The sequence below is a fragment of the Myotis yumanensis genome, unplaced genomic scaffold (genome assembly GCF_028538775.1).
Source record: "Myotis yumanensis isolate MYYU_CA2020_CCGP unplaced genomic scaffold, mMyoYum1.0.hap1 SCAF_12, whole genome shotgun sequence".
NCBI lineage: Eukaryota > Metazoa > Chordata > Mammalia > Chiroptera > Vespertilionidae > Myotis > Myotis yumanensis.
The window spans coordinates 38,257,800-38,274,381 of record NW_027223763.1 but is presented as its reverse complement, the minus strand read 5'-3'; the positions used below and the strand labels follow the sequence as shown (position 1 = coordinate 38,274,381).

At 39.7% G+C, this 16,582-nt stretch overlaps 1 protein-coding gene across 2 annotated transcripts in view; it reads left to right on the top strand.

The window, feature by feature from the left end:
- The window catches only part of GCNT1 (glucosaminyl (N-acetyl) transferase 1), a 28,357-nt gene extending 12,051 nt beyond the window's left edge, over window positions 1-16,306 (top strand). Inside the window, exons 1-3 of one of the 2 annotated variants that reach the window (XM_070431472.1) lie at window positions 4,782-4,861; window positions 9,341-9,486; window positions 11,055-16,306. In XM_070431472.1, coding sequence (XP_070287573.1) covers window positions 11,204-12,490 — 1,287 coding nt within the window. In that variant the 5' untranslated portion in view covers window positions 4,782-4,861; window positions 9,341-9,486; window positions 11,055-11,203 and the 3' untranslated portion in view covers window positions 12,491-16,306. Of the gene's footprint in view, window positions 1-4,781; window positions 4,862-9,340; window positions 9,487-11,054 lie in introns of those variants that run through there. The other variant, XM_070431471.1, reaches the window with a different exon arrangement.
- Window positions 16,307-16,582: the final 276 nt, after the last annotated feature.

Here is a 16,582-nt window from a genome sequence, read left to right as displayed (position 1 = left end):
TTACAGCCTTCCACTCTGTGGTGTATTTTTGTTGTTGTTTATTGATTTTAGAGAAGTGAGAGGAGGGCAGAGAAAAAGATATCAATTTGTTGTTCCACTTATTTATGTATTCATTGGTTGCTTCTTGTATGTGCCCTGACCAGGGATTGAACCCGTGACCTTGGTGTATCTGGGTGATGCTCTAACCAACTGAGCTACTTGGCCAGGGCAATTGGGGTATATTTTGTAATTCATCTTTCCTGCCAAGTCTGTAGGCAGAAATGGTAGGTTTCAGTTTCTTTCCCAGGCTGTCAGCTACTGGTGTCTCTGGTTGTTCCCCCAGGGGAAGAAAAACCACCAGAACAGAAAGAAATGAGTACTATTTCCAGCAATGAATGAAATACGAAAGTTAATTACTCAACATTTTGTCCCAAAGTAGTGTAATAAGTAAATGAAAAAAAATTATCTGGACCTTTTCATGCCATTAATTCAGACATGGAGAACCACTCCCGCCCCCCCCTTTTTTTTCCTTTTGCGTGTGACCACACAGGTGAAACCTAGTTTAACTTAATTTCATCTAACTTAAAATTAGGTACAGGGTATTAAGAACCATAAAATTTATTTTAATATTTAATCCAGTATATTCAAATTTTTATCATTTTCCTATGTAAGCAGTATAAAAATTGTTAGTGCAGTATTAAAATTACCTTTAAAGTGTCCAATGCATGTTCTCTAATACAACAGTAATGTCTAACACAATGCAGCCATCAAGAAAAATGGAGTCCCATCAAAAGAATCCAATATAAAGACATTTGTACTGCTTCAATTTTAAAAATTTAAAAAGTTAAAAATGGTCACCTCAAGGGCTATGCTGTTCAATCCTGAAGCCCCTAGTCACATGTGGCTATTGAACACTTGAAACGTAGCTAGCTTGATTTAGGAAATGAACTCTAGGTTGAAATAGTTTACCCTCAGAATTTTAAGCTCAATTTTGAACTCTCTGGCATTCCAAAGAGAGGGCAGATGTTACATTTTGTTCTATTTTATTAAGCTATTTAAATATAGTTGTCAAGGTTGCTGTTAAGAAGCCTAATTCCATTTAAAGTTTTTGATCCTTTGGATTTATTAGCATCATCTCTTAGAAGCATGTAGGATCTTCTTTTGCTCAGTGTTCTGGAATATCACTAGATATTTTCTTGGTTAAGATTGTTTTTAATCTATTGTGATGGACACCAGTAGGGCTCTTTCAATCTGAAACCTGTGTTCTTCATTTCCATCAAGTCTTTCTTTGATGAATTTTCCCCTTTGTTTGCTTCTTTCCCTGTTATTTGAATACTAGTGGCCCGGTGCACATTAAAAGGGAATTAATTAGAGGAAATATTTTAATATTGCTATTTTGTTTCCTTCTCTCCACCCCAGTCTCTCCCTCTTTGTTTTTCTCAGCAGTCCTCCAGGCCTCCCTGCCTCCATCTCTCCCTCTTCCTCTTTCCTGGCTGGGGGGGTGGGGGCAGTGGGGGCAGCTCCACCCTCTGCCCACCTGGGGCCTCATTCTGAGAGAGGCTCCAAGAGTGATCTGGGAGGGAGGGAAAGAAAGGGAGAAAAGGCTGTGAGCTGGTGGGTGCTGTGTGTGTCTGTGCGTGTGTGCGGTTGTGAGTGAGTGTGAGTGCCGGCCCTGCCTCCCCCGGCCTTGGCTTTGCTGCCACACATCCCCACCAGCCAGAGCCTGCTGCTCGCACAGCCTGGGCATTAGGTCAAGCCTTAGGTCGGTTTGGATGTGATGGACCCTGGCTCTTTATATATATATATAGATTGATCTCCTGTATTAATCCTATAATTTTCATTTTGTTTGCCTTTTTGCTCTTCTTTCTTGGAGCTTTAACAACTTTAATTTCTAATTCTTCAATTGGGTGTCTTCATTTCAGTTATCATATTTTTGATCTCTAAAAACTCATTTTTTGTTCTCTGTTTCTTTTTCATAGTGTTCTATTTTCATGGCTGTAATAGTTTATCTTATGTCTCTGCAGATAATGTAGGATTTGGTTGTTGAAACTTTTCAACTCTTTGCTTGATCCTAATTTCTCCATGTAATAGAATGTTTAATGGGTCCAAATTCCTCCCATTATAGTATATATGTTCCTTAACAATATGACTTAGCTTCTCTTCCTATCTAGTACCTTGTTTCCTTTTGAATTGTGACTGGTCTGGTGGCTTTCTGTAACTAATAGAATATGACAGGGGTGTTGTGCATTTTCTAGACCTTAGGCCTTACTAGGCTTTGGAGCTGCTGTTCGTTTTCTTGGAATGCTGCCCGGAGGCTGTCTTGTAAAGGAGCTGGTCTAGTCTATGGGAGGATGAGGGGCATCCCAGCTGACATCCAGTACCAGGTGTAGATGAGCCATATTGAACCCTCCAATCTAGACAGTCCTCCATCTGAATGCAGCTGCCTAGGTGAGCCCAAGTGAAATCAGAAATACTGCCCAACCAACTCTAAAAGTGGTGAGAAATAGCCCTGGCTGGTGTGGTTCAGTCGGTTGAACATCATCTCATGCACCAAAAGGTTGCCTGTTTGATTCCTGGTCAGGGCACATGCCCGGGGACCGGGGCTGCAATTAGAGTGCATGTGCGGTGAGAAATAAGTTAAGTCACTAAGGATTGTGGTTGATTGCATAGAAACAGTTAACTGATACCCTCCCTAGTTTTATGTGTGTGTACTTTTCTGTTTGTTTCCATCTCTTTTGGGTCATGAGCTAATTCTTGGATAGCTGGCAGTTCTCTATTTTCTGAGGCATAAGCCTGGGAAGAATAGGCCTGCCTGCCAATATTCTGGAACAAGTAAGTTTGACTTAATTCCCCGGTTTTCAGGTCTGTACTCCTGCTCTCAGCTGTGCCTTGTGCCCTCCAGGTTGGATGTCCTCTGTTTTACATTTTCCAGTCTTCTGCTGGGGCCAGGAAGGGTATTTAATTGGTTTTGATGAATAGGGGAGGGGCCTGGGAGTTTTAACTGCCTCTTAAATAGAACTTTTAACCAGTCATTAGTTTTTAACACCACTTTACCGCTGCTTCCAGAAGAATTGTGCTGCCAACTTCAGAGCCTTTGGAGGAGGGCGGTGATTGTTGTTGGGGAGGAGGGAGTGGAAGCTATAATTTGGGTTTGTACTTTTGTGCTGTAAATTGTAAAGCTTTCCCTGCTTTAGGATTTGGCTTTATGAGGTCGCCAAGCCAGTGACCATTCACACTTCTAGCTTTCAAAATTTTGATGTAATTTCCTCGATTATATTCTTTGTGTTTGAGGGGCTTGGGCTTTTTAAAAAAAAAATCACTTAATCATTTCATCTTTAAATAGATCCCACTCTCTAAATAGGCTACTCCTTGCTGCAAGTGTAGAGAACCAGAAACAATTCTTCTCTGACATTCAAAGGGAGAGAGGACAAATGTTTAGTTTTTAGCAGAGGAACATAGAAAGAGACTTATTCATTCAACAATTATCTGTGCCACATTCTGTGCCTGGCTCTGGGATGTGAGGGTCTGAAGAAGGGAGACATGGTTTGGGCCATCCTCTCCCTTCATCACACCATCTAGCTTTAGCTGTAATACCTGATTTCATGGAGAAAGCCCCCTTTTTGTGCTGGTTATAGAAGACCCCCTATTGCCAATATGTCCTTGGCTGGAGCCCAAGAAAACTCTGGAATGAATTTGAGGACATAATGGCCTAAACTGTGAAGCCTGGTATTTTTAACCATGGTGCTAAGTTATGAGGAACCCAAGGGCTTTTCCTGGCCAGTCCGGAGGGGCCAGCATGGTTGGGGTCTTGGTTTTGTTTCAATGGGAGACCTCAGAAATGTCAGGCAGTTCACCACAGGGAGTCACCAAGGATAGTCACACTATCCTCCTGGCATGGCAACCCAGTGGATGGGAACAGAGACCAAGTACCCCCAGACGAGGTGAGGCCATGGAGGTCCAGATGGTGGAAAGACCACCCTGAATGGCAAGGGGTTGTTTTGGTATCTGAGGTGCTCCCTGCTCTCTCCCTTGGTCTGTTTTGGGTAGCATTTGAGTCAGGATCCTCTGAGGTATTTGCGTGGCTTTGGCATCAAGCACAGTAAGTGGGTATTTTGCTCCAGTCACAGCAGCCTCTGGGCCACAGAACAATAGTCCTTGGAGAGTCAGTGAAATTGAGCCCTGGAAGAGTGTTCAGTGGGACTAACGGCCAACTGACCTAACTTAGACCACGCTTCCTGCTGCATTAGGGCAATGGGTCGTGGACCCTGATGTAACCATCCACCTTTGTCTATGCATTCCTGTGCAGACACACGGATGTGTACGTATATGTGTGTGCACATGCCTATGTACTTTTTAAAAAATATATATTTTTATTGATTTCAGAGAGAAAGGAAGAGGGAGAGAGAAATAGAAACATCAATGATGAGAGAGAACCATTGATTGGTTGCCTCCCGCAAGCACCCCAGTGGGGATTGAGCCCGCAACCCAGGCATGCGCCCTTGACTAGAATCGAACCCGGGACCTTTCAGTTCGCAGGCCGATGCTCTATCCACTGAGCCAAACCAGCCAGGGCTGTACTTTTTAAAGAAAGAATACTTCTACTTTTTTAAAAAAGGGGGAATTAGGCAATTGGTGGAGAAAATTATTCTTCTAATACCTTTGTTTGGACTTAAACCAGAATAACTTTGATGGGAATTGTTGAGAAGAGTTTATGATTTTGAATTCTACCCCTTTCCTTACAGTTGACAGTATATCTGCCAGCTTTAACTTTCATAAAGGTTAAAGCTAATTCGCGCAGAGCCCTTCCTATCTTGCTTCTTGTCTAGAAGCTCAGGTATAATGAGAGGCTGAACAGGAAAATCCTGATTGATTGTTCTTAGAGGTATGTATGTGTGTATGTGTAGTCCTATAAATATGTTCAATTCCTCTCTTCAGGTTCTGAATATGTTATGTCATACTAACATATAACAAAATATATATTATTCCCTCCTACCTCCCTCTTCCTGCTTTGGCTTCTTTTTATTATTAAAAAAGGAATTATGAAAAATATAGTACGAGCCACATGTAGCTCATTTCTTTAAACATTTCTTTCATTTTCTTCTCTGTATGGTGGTATTTCTCTAAATTAAACTAGTAAGTGTGTGACTGTGATGAATATCATCTTTTAGAATTGGTTCATTTTAAAATATAGAGACATGTACTAATCATGTAGATTTTTATTTTGAAAACATCTATAGCTTTCAGTTTTTTACATTGTAAGGTCTTCTAATGTTTCTTACCTCTTCCAAGCTGAAATCTAGATTTGATCATCAGTGGTTCTTGAACTTCTCTTACACATATCTCATATGCTTATCTCCGTGAAAACAATCCTGTACTGACTTGTACTGTTTTCCTCCACTTTGTTTTTTCTGTCTGATCCTCGCCATTTTGAGCTGTTGAAGACGGGAGGTGGTGAAATAAAATTAGAAAGAGGCCTTTCGCTTGGAGCAGCAATTCAAAACATCCCCATGCCCAGTTATGTGATGCAAAGTATACAACCCTTTTCTTTCCACACCCATCTTTCCCATTGCTCTGTGCCCTAATATGGTTTATGAATCTTGATGGGAAAGGCACTATTTACATTATTAAGACTGATGCTCACCCTAGCCAGTTTGCTTAGTGGATAGAGCATTGGCCTGCAGATTGAAGGGTCCTAGGTTCGTTTCCGGTTAAGGGCACATAACTAGGTTGCAGGTTCTATCCCTGACCCTGGTTGGGGCACGTGTGGGAGGCAACCAATCGATGTGTCTCTCTTACATCAGTGTTTCTTCCTCTCTGCCTTTCTGCTTCCCTTCTACTCTCTCTAAAAAACAAAAACAAAAAAAACACAATGGAAAAATATTCTTGGGTGAGGATTAACAACAACAACAACAAAAAGACTGATGTTCTTCAGAGCTAAGCCACGGAGTATAATGTGCTTGTTATGTGCATATAGTAAATCTTAGTTTCTCTCATAATCATAACTAGAATTTACTGATATAGAAAGTAACACCTTAGCCATTTCAAACCATGAAATTTTAGATCAGGAAAAGACCGTAGATTTTTTTGGAGTCAATAGTTATCTCCGCAACCCCCTTCATTTGCTTTGTTTCTAGTGTATTTATTACAAATTCACCCCCAAACTCTGCCAGCTGTTTAAATCAGTGCTTCATGTTTATCTCCGTCAGTTTCATCTTCTTGGAGATACTGCTCCCAGGGCCCTCTGATCTGCTCCAGCCTGCTGTGGTTGTCTGATGGCCTGCCACAGCCTAGGATGCTCCTTTACTATCACCCTAGGGTTTCCTTTTCTTCTTCTTATGGTAGATACCCTTTCTGATTCTAGTATTTTCCCCTTTCTTGATTTATACTTTAGTTTTGATGGAGCTCATGCTCCAGTATCTTCCTGAGAAAGGGTGCATAAAGTGAAATATTTTGAGACCTTGCCTGTCTTAAAATGTTTTTACTTAACCCTAAATTTATTTAGTAGTTATATGGTTCTAAGAATTCTTATCTGGAATTCAATTGCCTTCAGCACTTTGAAGGCATTGATCCATTATCTGGCCTCTGTGGTTGATTTTTATGAAACATGAAGACATTTTCTGCTTCAAATCCTTTTTATATGGTTTATTTCTCCCCATCCCTCCTGGAAACCTAATTGAGCCACACCAGCCTGGCTCTTTTCTCATCTGAGAATATTATTAGTTTTCTTTTTCCTGTGCACGGTCTGTTTCCTTTGAACATTTTTTGGGGAATTCCTAACGTAAGCAACATGTTTAAGTCTCGACCTTGTTGGATTCCCTAGTAAATAGATTTCTGTGTTGGCTTGACTGCCTACGTTCTAGGGGCTGATAGCTGGAAATAGGGAATGAGATTTCAATAGTCATTGTCTTTGTCCTTGGGTTCGCTCAGTTCCACTGTTTCCTGATTGGGAACCCTGCTCTCCGTTATGCTTGCCGTGCCCCAGCCTGGAGAACCTCTGCAGAAGCTAAATGCTGGGTCTCTGTCAGGTTTGTGGCAGACACCCAGTTGTTTTCTAAACAGCTGCCAGTCAATACTCTTCAACACACACACACACACACACACACACACACACACACACACACCACCCCACAACACTCCCAATCCCCACTGGTATCTGTGCCAACATTTCCCTGAACCTTTTGAAGATCCTGTAGCATAAACAGAGCTGGCTCTTTCTTTCCTTACTGTTAAGCCTGGGATTCTCAGGTCTGTTTAATCAGTTGCCTTTCATCCATCTGCTTCTCAGATTTTACTTGCTGCCTCTTCTCTCACTTTTCCAAGGTCATTTTGTCTGTCCTCCCACTCCAGTGAGTACTCAACTGCACCCTAAGGCTGACTGATTGGAGCTGTCCACTTTATAGAACGCTTCTAGTGACCGTAGTTATCTCAGGTGCATTTGATACTTTTCTTCTCGTCCCCTTCCTGGACTAGCTTTCCTTGTTACTAGCATTATAAAAAAGCAGAGTTTATTTTCAGTATTTATAGAACTTAGTATTCTTGTGCTGCTTGGTTTTAATTTCAAAAAGCCACGAATTAAGAACCACTGCCTTTAGGTACTGGTTTCCCTTCTTTTCTTTAGTGAAATTATTTTCTTCCGCCATTTCTTCTTAGGTTGTGATTTTCTACTTAAAAAATACTCATGGCAGGATTCACAAGGAAGTCTTCTCTTTCAGGAGAGGCACGGGTGTTCTAGTGCAGGATTTTCTCCAGGGCACTCACTAAGACAGTTGCCAAGTCCTGAAGTAGACTGTTGGTAAGGAAGACTTGGTGTGTGTATTTTTCTTACTCTTTCAGAATTTATGAGCTTTTGTATTTAGAGTGGTTCTTATTCTTCAATCATTGGCCTCATTGACTATTCTCACCCCATATTCTTCAAGGGATCTATGTTCTTTATGAAATCGATGTGAGAGAGAAACATCAATCAGTTGCCTCCTGCACACACACTGACCGGGGATTGAGCCCTCAATCTGGGCATGTGCCCTGACTGGGAATCGAACCAGTGACCTTTTGGTGCATGGGATGACACTTAACCAACTGAGCCACACCAGCCAGGGCCAGTTATTGTACTTACAATTCCAGATTTCTATTGGTTCTTTTTAAGTAATTTCTATCTTTTTATTGATATTCTCAATTTGGTTAAATATTGTTCTCATACTTTTAGGTGTTTTTTTTTTTTTTAATTCTCTGAACATATTTATAATAGCCAACTTAAAGTCTTTCATCTGTCCAACCTCTGGGCTTTCTCAGGGACAGGTTTTATTACTGCTTTTTTCTTGTGTGGCCAGAGTTTATGTTTCTTTCTTTTTTTAAAATATATTTTTATTGATTTCAGAGAGAAAGGGAGAGGGAAAGATAGAAACATCAATAATGAGAGAGAATCATTGATTGACTGCCCTCCTGCACTCCCCCTACTGGGGATTGAGCTCACAACCCAGGCATGTGCCATTGACTGGAATCAAACCTGGGACCCTTCAGTCTGCAAGCCGACACTCTATCCACTGAGCCAAAACAGCTAGGGCTCATGTTTCTTTATGTGCCTTGTAATTTTTGTTGTTGAAAGTAGACATTTTATAATGTGTCAACTCTAGAAATCAGACTTCTACCCCTGTTGTACCTGGGGTTTGGTGTTGTTGCCGTTTGTATGTGTAGTGGCTCTCCTGAGTTAATTTTCTAAACTCTATATTCTTTGTTGTGTGAGGCCATTTAAGTCTCTGTTCAGTTAGCTTAGAGGTCTCCTAATGATTAGACAGAGATTTCTTAAAATGCCTTGAACCAATAAGGAGCAGGACTTGCTTAAAGGAATAACCTGTTTAGGAATCTGAAGTTTTAATGATTGAGATGGTTATGTATTTTACCAGGATTTCCCAGTGCTTGCTTTCTAGTAGAGGTTTGGAGTAGGGTGGTGGACAAGATAGTTGGAAGAAGATGAGGAAATCAGCTAATTCAATTGCAGGACTGTCTTTAATGAGCCAGTGAGCATTGGGTATCTTCACAGTGGGATAGGATATGTTGGATTTTCCAATCATATTGGACGATCAAACAATTCCTTGACACACACTTTGGGACATACTACTAGAGTTTTCATTGAAAGTACTTGAACTAAATTGTGGGGTGTTTTCAAACCTTTAGCAAGCCACAAACATAGCACTAGAAAAATAAGACTAGAGAGAAGGAAATGTTAAAATGAGAAGTCAGCCAGCCATAATTTTGAGGGGGGAAAAATAGTGAATTTGTAGGATTAGTTCATCAGCATGCTTCCTGAGTGTCTGTATACTTATGTGTGCATTACATCCCTTCACGCTTTTCCCTCTTCATTTCACAGATTTTTTTAAAGCCTCATGGGACATAACCATTGCCGGATGCCTGGTAGAATTAAGAAAACTGACTGCATGAGAGGCACTCTACATGCGTGAGAATGTTACCTGAATCAAAGAACTAAATGAGTCACACTTTCCTTAATTATAAATGGTAAAAAAGAAAAAAAAATATATAAGCACTTATTGTAACATTATACTAATAATTGTCAATTATTTATTTTTATTTGTATGATTAATACTCACAATTTATTTCCTAATTAAGTATTTAAAAGTTCTAGTGCCAATTCTGGTGTTGAAAATAAGTTTTAAAATCTCTATAAATCTGGTATGGAGGTACTTGATGGTATTTGGTTTTCTTTGTTAGAATAGTAGCACTTAGTTATAGAATGAATTGCCAGGTTATAAAATTGATTTTTGACAATAAAACAATATTTAAATATTTGTAAACATTTTATATAATTAAAGGTGAGTTAGGCCTGGCCAGGTAGCTGCTCAGTTGGTTAGAATGTCGTCCTGATACGCCAGGGTTGCGAGTTTGACCTCTGGTCAGGCCACATGTAAGAATCAACAGCAAATGCACAGCCAACTAGAACAACAAATCAATGTGTGTTTTGTTTTTTTCTGTCTCTCACTCCCCTTCTCCTTCTCTCTCTCAAATCAATTTTTTAAAAAAGTAAGTTGGATTCCTGGAATTTGACTAGAGACATAAATTTTGTCCTAAGTTACAATTTGTGTACCACTTTTATTCTCCAAAAGTCTTAATTATTATAACCTGTTATAATCAATGCAAGAAATGCAAACCTGTCTCTCTGTTTTGAATTGGTGAGTGTTTTCTTCCTTTGATGCCTGGCGTAGAACTGAACTAAATGAGGTCAATCCAAAACAGTTCCAAATGTGGCCTGGTTTTAGCTGAGCTTTTCTGGTCCAGTTCGAAAATTCCATTGACAAGCTTTTCCTTCAAAGTTTCCTTAGAAGTTACAGCCATTTTTGAACATCTCCTAAGTGCATCCCCAGTCCTAAATTGGTGAAGAGCTGAATGGGTCTGATCTCTTCAAATATTTGGGCCTGTTGATGTCAACTGATGGGCATTAATGGACCTGTCAGTAAGAACCCAGATTAGTAATGATTTCAAGGTACGGGGTGCTAATTAGAACTGGCACAGGATCAAAAACCCACCAGCTATGGAGATTTCAGTACGTATAGCCTAGGTCAGTGATGGCGAACCTATGACACGCGTGTCAGAGATGACACGAGAACTCATTTTTTTGGTTGATTTTTCTTAGTTAAATGGCATTTAAATATATAAAATAAATATCAAAAATATGTCTTTGTTTTACTATGGTTGCAAATATCAAAAAATTTCTATATGTGACTTGGCACCAGAGTTAAGTTAGGGTTTTTCAAAATGCTGACATGCTGAGCTCAAAAGGTTTGCCATCACTGGCCTAGGTCTTCAACTGTGTTCTACACTTTAGAGGTAAAATGCTTATTGTAAGATATTTTAGCACATCCTTATACTCGGGTTTTTTGTTTGTTTTTTTAAAACAACGTGGCATTAATACTAGAGACTGTGGGTTTCTATTACAGTACCCCTTTTCCTTTGCTTGACTCACTGTTTTTATTTTAAAAACCTGACATCATAGCAAAGAGAACAGTTTTGAGCCTGAGAAGATGTCATGGAAGACTGTACTTACACGTATCCTTTCTGTTTTCTTCTAGTTCTTGCTCTTCTCCACTTAAAGATGCCTTCGCACTTCTGATAAATGCAAACCGAAAACTCACAAGGCCACGGCAGAGATAAAATCATTACTGCTGGAAACCTGGAAGACTGCCCTTAGAAAAAGGAAAGTCCCCGATTGTTGTTGGAAATGCTAAGGAAGTTGCTGAGGAGGAGACTTTTTTCTTATCCCACTAAATACTACTTCTTGTTTCTAGTTTTTTCCCTCGTTGCCTTCTCTGTTTTAAGAATTTATCAAAAGCCCGAATTTCTGAGCATTGAACATTTGGATCTAGTTGGAGAGAATCCTAATAGTAATATTAACTGCACCAAAGTTTTACAGGGTGATGTAGCCGAAATTGAAAAGGTAAAGCTGGAGATTCTGACAGTGCAATTTGGAAGGCGCCCTCGATGGACAACCTATGACTATATAAACATGACTAGTGATTGCACTTCTTTCATCAAGAGACGCAAATACATTGTAGAACCTCTTAGCAGAGAAGAGGCAGAGTTTCCAATAGCATATTCCATAGTGGTTCATCACAAAATTGAAATGTTTGACAGGCTCCTGAGGGCCATCTACATGCCTCAGAATTTCTATTGCATTCATGTGGACAAGAAATCGGAGGATTCCTTCCTGGCTGCGGTGACTGGCATTGCATCCTGTTTCAGTAACGTCTTTGTGGCCAGTCAGCTGGAGACTGTGGTGTACGCATCGTGGAGTCGCGTCCAGGCCGACCTCAACTGTATGCGGGACCTCCACAAAAGAGATGCAGGATGGAAGTACCTGATCAACCTCTGCGGCATGGATTTTCCTATTAAAACCAACCTGGAAATTGTCAGGAAGCTCAAGTCACTAATGGGAGAAAACAACCTAGAGACGGAGAGAATGCCATCCCATAAAAAAGAAAGGTGGAAAAAGCACTATGAAGTGGTGGATGGAAAGCTGACAAATACGGGGACTGACAAAGTGCAACCTCCTCTTGAAACGCCTCTGTTTTCGGGCAGTGCCTATTTCGTGGTCAGCAGGAAGTACGTAGAGTACGTGCTAGAGAATGAAAAAATCCAGAAGTTTATGGAGTGGGCGAAAGACACATACAGCCCGGACGAGTATCTCTGGGCCACTATTCAGAGGATCCCTGAAGTCCCTGGCTCACTGTCCTTAAGTCATAAGTACGACATGTCCGATATGCAAGCAATTGCTAGGTTTGTCAAATGGCAGTACTTTGAAGGTGACGTTTACAAGGGCGCACCCTACCCACCCTGCAACGGGGTGCACGTGCGCTCCGTGTGTGTTTTTGGAGCAGGTGACTTGAACTGGATACTGCGCAAGCACCACTTGTTTGCCAATAAGTTTGACGTGGACATTGACCTCTTTGCCATCCAGTGTTTGGATGAGCATCTGAGGCTTAAAGCCCTGGAGACGTTAAAACACTGACATTTACTGTAGGCAATTTTAGAAATAATAAGGCGGCTACATGAGATGTATCCCATCTGATTCTTCGGCTCTATTAATTAACATCAGAAACACTGTAGGGGTTTAGAGCAGGGACTCTAAATCTTCTTGTCAGAGAATTCACATGGTCTCTGCAGAGCACAGCCGGTTAGAAAGGTTATGGCATTAAACCTTGACTTAGAGTTAATGTGAGGCCAAGGCAAGTTGCAAGGCATTGTGGGGAGAGGTGACCCAGGTGGCCCGGAAGAGGCCCATTGCAACAACCAGCCTGTTAAAAGAGCTCAGGGACTTCACAAAATAAGATTTAACCTGTGCCAAAATTGCTTTGAGAGCTTTAAATATGCCAGTCTTCCCAGTTTGAATAAATTTATAACAGCAACCAATCATGAGGGTATAATTTATTTTGTAGGTTCTATTTGTTGAATTAGAAAATTGACATTACTGTAAATGATTCTTGTGAATATAATTTACTGTCTGCTGCAACATTGTGCTGTGTATTGTATCTATGTCATCTCAGGGAACTTGGAAAAAACGGGCTTGACTGAATGTAAATGTTTCCGAGTAATTTTTGCTTCTACCAATGTACGTATGTTTTTAAAAACAAAAAAACTGGCAATTTCTGGTTTAGTTGATTCTATGAATCATCTTAGATTATTAGAAAAGATATCTTAGGTTATTAAAAGAGTTAAGATATCTTTGTTTATGATGATAGTTTCTACAGAGTAACACTCAATTTTGAAAATATTTGTCTCTCTACTGCTCTCCGCCATCTCTAGACCCTGCTATCAAGCTATATAAAAACTTGCTTTTCATTACCCCATAGTACTGCCTCAGTTCTAGTATATGATTCGATTGACAGTAATTAGTGTAGAGAACTAAGACAGAAAGGTATGGAGGGGGAGGAGCAGGAGTCATATTTTGCCCATTTCTGAGGCCCACGGTGAGGGTTAAAAACCAGCAGTCGGCACTACCCCCAGAAATGAAGGCTGTTGCTCTTTGTCTCTATCCAGCCTCCCAGAGTCTTGCATCCTAGTGTCCCCTATGTCTCCATTTGAAAGAAACTGGTTTCATTGTCCTTGCTTCTTCATGTCACCTGCCTGTTGTTCGCTTCTTAGCCCTTGGGTTGTATGTTTCTCTCTCTCAGAACCTATGAGGAAGGAAGAGGTGTATTGTTGGTCTACTACACGGTGAACTTGAAGGCCTGGGGATCTGAAAGGGGCCATTAGGTTTGAGGCGGATTATTTCAGTATTGGTATTACTCAGAGCATATGATTTTTACTCTACTTTTTCACCAAAAAGACAGATAATTTGAGGTTGCTATTTGCTGTCTCATCTCAAAGTAAATGAAGATATTTAAAAACAACAAAAAACTTGCTCTTTTGCTAAGATGATACTGTTCAGCCAAAGATCTAACTGGAAATGTGACTTTAAACAAAAATCAAACCATGTACTTTATTTTTAAAGCATAGCCAACTTAAATAATATATGAGAAATTCATAATGTCAGTTTTCAGGCCTTCAACTGAGAAAACATTTTTATTCCTCAAAGTTAGAAAACATTTTCATTTTATGGAGAAGTTTGTTATACTGACTGTCCTAAACAAAAGTTTCATGTTTTTTAAACCTTTATCATTTATAAGCATGCAAGTCAGTGGATAGCTGTGTTTTGCATGATTTGATATTTGGAAAACTCAAGCGATAACATTGCTTAGGGTGTTATATGCTAGGGGTTTCATCCCTGTTCCCTTCTAACCCAGTTTGCTCTTTTAATGCATGTCAAATGTTTCTCCCATTCTCTTTCAGCAGAAAGATTTTACCTATAAGTAGGGCATTCTTTAAAACCAATGATGTTCAGTGGTGCATACTTTGTGTCTGTCTTGTATTTCTACTTCAGTCATGGTGTCTTGTTTTATGGATTTTTTAAACTTTATTTCAAAAATTTGCAAATTAATAAGAAATTTAAAAGCAATAGTACAGGGCACCAAAGAGGTTTGATTCCCAGTCAGGGCACATACTTAGGTTGTGGGTTTGATGAGGGCATGCACATCTCACATCGATGTTTCTCTTTCCCTAACTCTCTCTCTAAAATCAATAAACATACCTTCAGGTGAGAATTTTTTAAAAAAGCAATAAGCAGTAGTACAGGGAATACCATATAACCCTCTCCTGGAGTTATAGAATGTTAATATAGTGTCCCCTTTGCTTTTAATTGTATAGATTTTTTAAAATTTTATTAAGACTGTAAATTTTTAAAAGTTTTTTAAAAATATATTTTATTGATTTTTCACAGAGAGGAAGGGAGAGGGATAGAGTTAGAAACATCGATGAGAGAGAAACATCGATCAGCTGCCTCCTGCACACTCCCTACTGGGTATGTGCCCGCAACCAAGGTACGTGCCCTTGACCGGAATCAAACCTGGGACCCCTGAGTCCGCAGGCCGACGCTCTATCCACTGAGCCAAACCGGTTAGGGCAAAGTTTTTTAAATTAACAATCATCCAAAGTTATCATTCATCTCAACACTTATTGTAATGTGATTGTATCTGATTTACATTTAAAGTGGCAGGTTTTAAGGGATTTTTCTTCACCCCAGATATAAAAATAGGATGTTAGAGTTCATTTCCCAAACCCCACACTAAAACTATAGACCCACCATCTTTTATGTAGCCATGGAACCTCATCTTTCTAGAATGGTACTTGTTGAAATGTGTCTGAACATTACCCTATTACTAAAGACTGTTAAAGGGATTATGTAGAATTTGTTTATCAGGACTCATATCTTTCAGCTTAACCTAAAGCAAATGAAATTGATACTCCTATGACAAGCTAAAATTTAAAGAGTCAAAAAGTTCGTTTGAAACAGCCTACTCACCAAAGAGTCACAGGTTTGATTCCCCATTAAGGGGCATGTACCTGCGTTGAAGGCTTGATCCCCAGCCCTAGTTAGAGCGTGTGTAGGAGGCAACCAATCTGTGTATCTCTGTCACATCGATGTCTCTCTCTCTCTCTCTTTCTCTCTCTCTCTCTCCCCCTCCCTCCCACCCTCCCTCCCTCCCCCTCCCCTTCCCCTCCCTCCCACTTTCTCTAAAAATCAATAGAAAAAAATCCTACACACACACACACACACACACACACACACACACACACAAAGGAAGCCCATACTACATTCAGGAGGGGCAAAACACAGGTACTTTGGGAAAGATTAAGAAGTTATTTAAATTGTTTCATGTCAGTTATTAAACACTAACTTCTTTTTACTGTCATTTAAGAGCTTCTGTAGGAATTTATTATAACTCATTCACAAATGAATCCCTGAACATAAATAAACTGAAATTTTTTGATAGAAGGATTATTCTAGTTAATAAAGTATTGCAAGAAGTTTCAATATTACTTATTAAGGACAAGTTGACAAAAATATTTCTTTCTTTTATAGACAATTACCAGACAATGGTAAACAGCCACTCAGGCTTGTGAATGTGAAAGTTATTGGTCTCTAAATGTGTATTTGTGTCATTCGTCAAGTATAATTCACTTAAATGAAATAACATAAATGGGTTTTCTTTTGTAGTTGTTTGGGGACGTGAAAGCCATGTTTTTAGTTTATTTCATTTGTAAGATCAATTGAACTGGATTTTTCCAGTTGCTTAGAAAAATACAAATAATTTCTCATTATGTTAAATATAAAATAAATGCAACACTGTTTCATGGTAAACATGGTTACTGTTAAGTTTACTCTTTTTAATGTGGGCATGACTGGATGCATTTGGAACTTGTCATATACCACCATTAAAATCAGCCATTCCAAAAGCAAATGCCTCCTCTCCACAAATTATTCTTTTTTTCACTAGCTACCAGCACTCAAATGTTAACTTTAGTAGTTGATGTGGTGTTGTGTGTGAGTAGTGATTAAAAAATACAAGATTAATTCCCCAGGCAGAAATGTCTGACAAGAGTAGGAAATACAGCAGAGGTTATGCAAAAAGACTTAGACAAAGGGCGTTAGAAGGATGCGGTTTAATAGCCAGTATTGAGTTCTAGGGCATTACTAGCTTTCCTTTGTCTGCTGAGGGAGGAG